We start from the raw sequence: 7,073 nt of genomic DNA on the forward strand, positions 1-7,073 counted from the left end.
TTTGCATAGTTTTTCCCTCACTGCTTGGAGATTAGTTAGGCCTCTTTCACACTTCAGTTTTTTTACAATCAGTCACAATCCGCCAGGTTTTTAAAAAAATTTTTTTTTGAGGATCCGTTTTTTTCCCCATTGACTTGCATTAATGGCGGATTGTGACGGATTGCTGTCCGTTGCATCCGTTTTTTTTGAGGATCTGCCAAAAGTTGCAGTCCGTCACCATCCTCAAAGATTTCAAAACGGACCTTGTAACGTTTTTTCCTCTGGCGGATCCTCCAGACACTCATTTAACCCGAAATTCTTTCTGGGTGCTGGATGAAAAAAAAAATCTCTCTCTCGCTCCCGGCCAGCGTTTCCTTTAAATTTCCTCATTTTCAGGATCCGTCTCAAAACGAATCCTGTGCCATCCGTTCACATCAGTTAACAACGGATCCGCTTGTATGACTTTTTGGCGGATTTGAACTGATGCAAAAAACTGAAGTGTGAAAGAGGCCTTACAGATCGCTTGGAAAACGCTAGCATTTGGAAAACTAATTACACTTGCAAATCACTAGTTTTTAAGCGGGAAATAGGTGGGAATTTTCTTGCATATATCCCGCGGAATGGAATTCCGGAATTCCCGCAATTCCACACGTGTACACATAGCCTCAGGGGGTAAATTATGGGTATAGTTTTACATTTGGAATTAATAAAGTTTAGTTTTATCCTTTTGTCAGCAAACATGAGGAGTGACAAGAGACAACCCATTTAAGGAGATTCAGTTTTGGTTAAAACTATTCCAACACTATGAACATAAAAAAGGCTTCTCCCCTATGTGACGTCTCTGATGTTTATTAACAGTTGATTTTCAAGTAAAATATTTCCCACATTAAGAAAATGAAAAAGGCTTCTCCTCTGTGTGACTGCTCTGATGGCGATCAAGAAGTGCTTTCCTGTTAAAATATTTCCCACTTTCTGAGCAGGAAAAAGGTTTCTTCCCTGTGTGAGTTCTATAGTGTTCATTAAGACTTCCTTTCTGGTTAAAACATTTCCCACATTCTGAACAGGAAAAAGGCTTCTCCCCCGTGTGACTGCTCTGATGTCTAACAAGAATTGCTTTCTGGTTAAAACATTTCCCACATTCTGAACAGGAAAAAGGCTTCTCCCCTGTGTGAGTTCTATGGTGATTAACCAATTGTGATTTCCAGTTAAAACATTTTCCACATTCAGAACATGAAAAAGGCTTCTCCCCTGTGTGAGTTCTATGGTGATTAACCAATTGTGATTTCCAGTTAAAACATTTTCCACATTCAGAACATGAAAAAGGCTTCTCCCCTGTGTGAGTTCTCTGGTGAGTAACAAAATGAAATTTCCTGTTAAAACATTTCCCACATTCTGAACATGAATATGGCTTCTCTGCTGTGTGAATTCTCTGATGTGTAACAAGAATCGCTTTCTGGTTAAAACATTTCCCACATTCTGAACATGAAAAAGGCTTCTCTCCTGTGTGGGTTCTTTGGTGACTAATAAGATGTTCTTTCCGGTTAAAATATTTCCCACATTCTGAACAAGAAAAAGGCTTCTCCCCCGTGTGAGTACTATGGTGATTAACCAATTGTGATTTCCAGTTAAAACATTTCCCACATTCTGAACATGAAAAAGGCTTCTCCCCCGTGTGAGTTCTATGGTGATTAACCAAATGTGATTTCCAGTTAAAACATTTCCCACATTCTGAACATGAAAAAGGCTTCTCCCCTGTGTGAGTTCTATGGTGATTAACCAATTGTGATTTCCAGTTAAAACATTTCCCACATTCAGAACATGAAAAAAGCTTCTCCCCTGTGTGAGTTCTCTGGTGTGTAACAAAATGAGATTTCTTGTTAAAATATTTCCCACATTCTGAACATGAAAATGACTTCTTTGCTTTAGGAGCAGTGTGTTTTTTAATGCCTCTTTTGTGACTTTGATTTTCCTTAGTAGTCGGTAATGAATCAGGAGATGGGACCTGTTTCATAGGATCAGATGACAGATCTTTGCTGTGAATGGATGATGGTATATCTGGAGTAATGGCATTCACTTCAGTTGTATCTTGTAGGATCTCAAGATCATCAGATTTAAAAATTGAAGATGTCAGCTGTCCCTCTGATCTCCTGGTACAGTCATCTGCCAAGATAAACAATTTTTTTTTAATAAAATATCCTTGAGTTTTATATTTTTGAATATTTCTACTTAAACTGTCCATAAAAATGGCAAGCTATGTAAAAAACTTTAATTATTTACCAAGACAATGACAGTTCACAGTCTAATAGAAAACCTTGTTGGATGAACCAGTAGTGTGTGGTGTTCAACTGTTGGTTCATTCTGCCTCCCAAATATCGAATAAAAAGAAACCAATCAATGTTATGTAGGTAAAAATAATACCAATTCTCATCTCACAAAAACAAGTCCCCAATCAGGTCCATCATTTGTCAATAGAAAAACAGATAAGGCAGGATAGAGTTAATGCTATAGTTATGGTTAATGTTGTGGCTAAAGTTAGAGTTACTGTTAGGCTAAAGTTAGGATTAGGCCAAAGAATTAGGCTTTTCTCAATTGTCTCCCCAATAATTGGGTCACGTCACATCAGTCATGTCAGAGTTTTCTTTTTCCGGAAAAAAAAAAATCAAAACGAATAAAATGGCCCGTCAGTATTATAGTGCAGAGGAGGTTTATGCACTTTTATGTTCTGACATTGAAGAAAGTGCAGTGTCAGATGGCGATGTGGATTTCGAGGGCTTTAGTAGCAGCGACAGTGATAGCTCAGAAATGAGCAGTGATTCTGGTCCATTCTCAGACACAAGGACCAGTACAACATGAAAGACAAATAGCGCTTCTGGAGAAATGTCTCCAACTCAGGGAACAATGCCCAGTACTAGCGCTGTCCCTAGTGCTCGTGAATTGGCGCATACCAATGTCCAAGGGGCTTTGCCTCTTGATGAAGCATTTCCCAGATGGGAGGCTTCGGATTCGGCTACTCCATTCATCCCTAATTTTAATTTCATTCCAAGTGTAAATGTGGAGGTGGAAAAATTTGGACTAATTTTTTTTTCATTTGTTTATGACAGATAGCTTGCTAGAGCATATTATCCTACAAATTTATATATGTCCCAATTCATCAGCCAGAATTCACAATCCTATTATGCTGGGTCATATATGGAAGTGAAGTTGAAATGGACCTATCATAGACTGACACTGGCTACTCAGAAGATTGTGTGACACCCGTTTCCTGTCTCTTTGTCTTGAGAATAAACTTCAGTTGTGTAAAAGCCTTTGCTAAGAAAGAAGTAGACATCTAACTCTGTGTTCGGTGTGACACTCGGCCTATATTGGGTCAGGTACAAGCAATCATATAGATCTCGCTTTAAGGGATCACCCTCACACTAATACCTGGGGGTAGGTGGATCCTCCAGGTTATAAGTTCTATAGAAAAGGGCTTTCAATGCCCAAACAAATTTGAACAGCTTTGGGTGGAGGAGAATGTTGTGGTCTAGAGGCAAAATGGTGATCATGGTAATACGGCCGGACTACACCACCGATAAAGCAGCCATAGCCGGTGACTGAGAGGAATCTGTGACTTCTCTGCATTCAGTGGTTACTACTCACCTGGGTAGTCATATGTGGGAATCTCCTCTTTACACCACTCATCACCCCTCACATATGTCTCTGTAGTATTAATATGGGTCAGATCTTCACCCTGAAACAAATATTGTAAAAGTCACAGACAGATGGAGAAGTCCCATCTATGATCAGCTCTAATCCTGCCATCTCCACCGTTCTCATCACACAAGTATAAGACATATAATACTGGTGGATAAAACAAGACTGAGCACAAGACCTTCACAGCCATCTACACATCATAGGGGAGATCTCCTGACACCTTCTCTCCATCTACCTGATGATCCTGAGGAGCATTAGGATCTTCTTGGTTACAGTCCTGTGGAAGAAGAGGACGGGGACATCTCTCTGGTGTTGTCCTCTTACTGGATAGATCTGGAGGAAACACATACAGGGACTGAATTCATACTTTACACACAGATAATTATAGGCCGTGTGTATTTAGTCCTGTCTATTACCTGGAGATGTGAGAGACTGGGGAACCTCCATTATGATGTTCTTGTACAGATCTCTGTGTCCTTCTAAATACTCCCACTCCTCCATGGAGAAATAGACAGCGACATCCTGACACCTTATAGGAACCTGACACATACAATGATACCGTCATCCCCCGATCCCTTCATAGTGTTACTGTATAATGTCCCAGCATTCCCAGCAGTGTCACCTCTCCAGTCAGCAGCTCAATCATCTTGTAGATGATTTCTAGGATCTTCTGATCATTGATGTCCTCATGGATCAGGGGGTGAGGTGGAGGTCCCGTGATTGGGCTCAGGAGTCCTCCCCATCCCTCAGGCACAGGGTCCTGACAGCGATCACTAGAGGTCTTTCTCACCACTGTGTAATCCTGGTTATGGAGACACATTAATAAATCTCACTACAGACATTTCCAAAGTCCTCACCTCTCCAGTTCTGCCCATCTGTTATTCCCATAGATAAGAATGATGTAATGTGACGTCATCAGAATCTCTCACCTCTCCAGTGAGACGGAAGAGGATCTCTAGGGTGAGGTGTAACATCCTCTCCGCCATCTTGTCTTTGTCCATATCCATCCTTGATGGGTAAAACAGGAAAATTCTCTTTTGTAGAAGATCTTCACTGAGAGGATCCGATATTATAAAGACCTGAATGAAAAGAAGAACCGATGTAAAATCATAAGAATCCTGTGTAATAATACAATTACTGGAGATAATAAGGGAAACATATGAGATTATTTTACAGTGTTTAATTTTCTTCCCTGACATCTACTAATAAAACCTATATATTTAAGCCACAGACAACAAGCAGTTTCCTCCTCGGAGTCGGCAGCTGAACATGTTCCTCATAGACTCATCTTCCATAACGCTAATTCTCGTCTCATTACCGACACTGGAATCGGCATTAGCCATACTGCAGGAGATATTCATTACATGTGACATGAGAAATAACTCCTTCATGATGAGGACGACATCCTCATCTTCTACTACGGCTCTAGAGACAGATTTGGCCAGAGTCGGTCACTGCCTCCATCCCCACCAGCCGTCTATATGAATGTTTCCCGTCTTCCCCGCACTGTAATCTTCTATCACGTTGTGAAGGGTTAAAACTAAAATCAGAGCTGAAGTTTTATTTTCTCCATTTTCTGAAGGTTTCGTTTCTCCATTTTTGTTGCTTTAAGATAATTTTTTTGTAATTGGGATGAAAAGTTCAGGCTGTTATGAAACCAAACTGTTCCTCATCAGGTACAAGATAAGGGACCCTGGGGTGTAATACTCTGAAGAATATGCCATTATACTCCTTTCTATGACGGACATATATGTAGTTTCCGGTTTTCTTGCAATATTATTGGCTTATAAAGTGAAGCATTACCATGATGCTTTTGGTAGTTGAGAACTTTGCATAATTAAGCAAAATATTATAAAAGAAGTGACTAAAATAAAGGGGACTAGTGATCTGTCTTGATCCTCCCGTACAGAGACCCCCCGTCTACGTGTGGTCATTCCCAGTTGCTAGGAACGCCATGTGGATTAATTTGGAAATCACTGGATCAACCGTGAAGGGTTAATTTAACCCTCTCCCCATCTACGTTAGATCTCAGCTCTGATTCACACACAGAAGTTTGAGGCTTTTAGAAAAGATTTTTTGTTTCCACAAACACAACGGACAGAAATGATCTGACCCCAAAGTCTCCATGTACAGTGATTTATGGGGTTTATTTCTGGCCTTAGGCTTTCCTATATTACAAGAGAAACATCAGAAAAAGCCGATATTAAAATGTTTCTGAAGAAAACTGGCTCCAACAATTCTTGTAAGAAGAAAAAAATATGCAAAAAGCAGAAGACACATTTTATTATGTTTCAACAAGTGAAACATTTTTTTTACAAATGAACTCTTTTGGGCCCCATAACATAGATGTACACCACAGGGACAGCACAGGAGTGGCTGCAACAAAAACCCTGGCAGTTTAAAGGGAAGGTGCCATCAAAGCCGGATGTGGCGTTGGCGTGTGTTCCACTTGCCGGATGTGGCATTGGCGTGCGTTCCATTTGCCGGATGTGGCATTGGCGTGCGTTCCACTTGCCGGATGTGGTGTTGGCGTGCATTCCGCTTGCAGGATGTGGTGTTGGCATGCGTTCCACTTGCCAGATGTGGCGTTGGCATGCGTTCCACTTGCAGGATGTGGCGTTGGCATGCGTTCCACTTGCCGGATGTGGCATTGGCGTGCGTTCCACTTGCCGGATGTGGCGTTTGCGTGTGTTCCGCTGACAGGATGTGGCGTGCGTTCCGCTTGCAGGATGTGGCGTTGGCGTGCATTCCGCTTCTAGGATGTGGTGTTGGCGTGCGTTCCGCTTGCAGGATGTGGCATTGGCGTGCATTCCACTTGCCGGATGTGGCGATGGCATGCGTTCCACTTGCCGGATGTGGCATTGGCGTGCGTTCCACTTGCCGGATGTGGCGTTTGCGTGTGTTCCGCTGACAGGATGTGGCGTGCGTTCCTCTTGCAGGATGTGGCGTTGGCGTGCGTTCCGCTTCTAGGATGTGGTGTTGGCGTGCGTTCCGCTTGCAGGATGTGGCATTGGCGTGCATTCCACTTGCCAGATTTGGCGATGGCATGCGTTCCACTTGCCGGATGTGGCATTGGCGTGCGTTACACTTGCTGGAAACACTAGGTTGTGGAGCGCACACCTCGGCCTCATTGGACACAATTAGTAGCCCGCCTTCATTTGGGTGTCGGATTTTTTTCTTGCGGCTCATGCGCCTTTATGGCACACTGGCGTGCGTTCCATCCACCAGAAGTACCATGGTATGTTTTTTCATACTCCCCCTTTCTCTGGGTAACACGTGTCTGTAGGACGCTCTATTGATTGGAGACATAATGGCATGCACACCATATGGGGTATGTTCAATGTTAACACCTGTGGGAATTCCTAATGTGCAGTGGTAATTCATCATCTATTTAAAGTTAA

The 7,073-nt window shown here is 42.2% G+C and overlaps 1 protein-coding gene across 1 annotated transcript; it reads right to left on the minus strand.

Moving 5' to 3' along the window:
* Window positions 1-812: 812 nt before the first annotated feature.
* On the minus strand, window positions 813-2,125 carry LOC141082294 (uncharacterized). The gene has a single exon (XM_073566247.1). It carries the CDS (start codon window positions 1,988-1,990, stop codon window positions 866-868), a length of 1,125 nt encoding a protein of 374 aa, XP_073422348.1. The 5' UTR covers window positions 1,991-2,125; the 3' UTR covers window positions 813-865.
* Window positions 2,126-7,073: the final 4,948 nt, after the last annotated feature.

Source organism: Dendrobates tinctorius, unplaced genomic scaffold (genome assembly GCF_039654945.1).
Source record: "Dendrobates tinctorius isolate UK_male_01 unplaced genomic scaffold, ASM3965494v1 ptg000017l, whole genome shotgun sequence".
Lineage (NCBI taxonomy): Eukaryota > Metazoa > Chordata > Amphibia > Anura > Dendrobatidae > Dendrobates > Dendrobates tinctorius.

What these genes read in the sequence shown, in the direction of transcription:
- LOC141082294 (XM_073566247.1), bottom strand. Translation starts at nt 1,990, where the DNA reads ATGAAACAGGTCCCATCTCCTGATTCATTACCGACTACTAAGGAAAAT.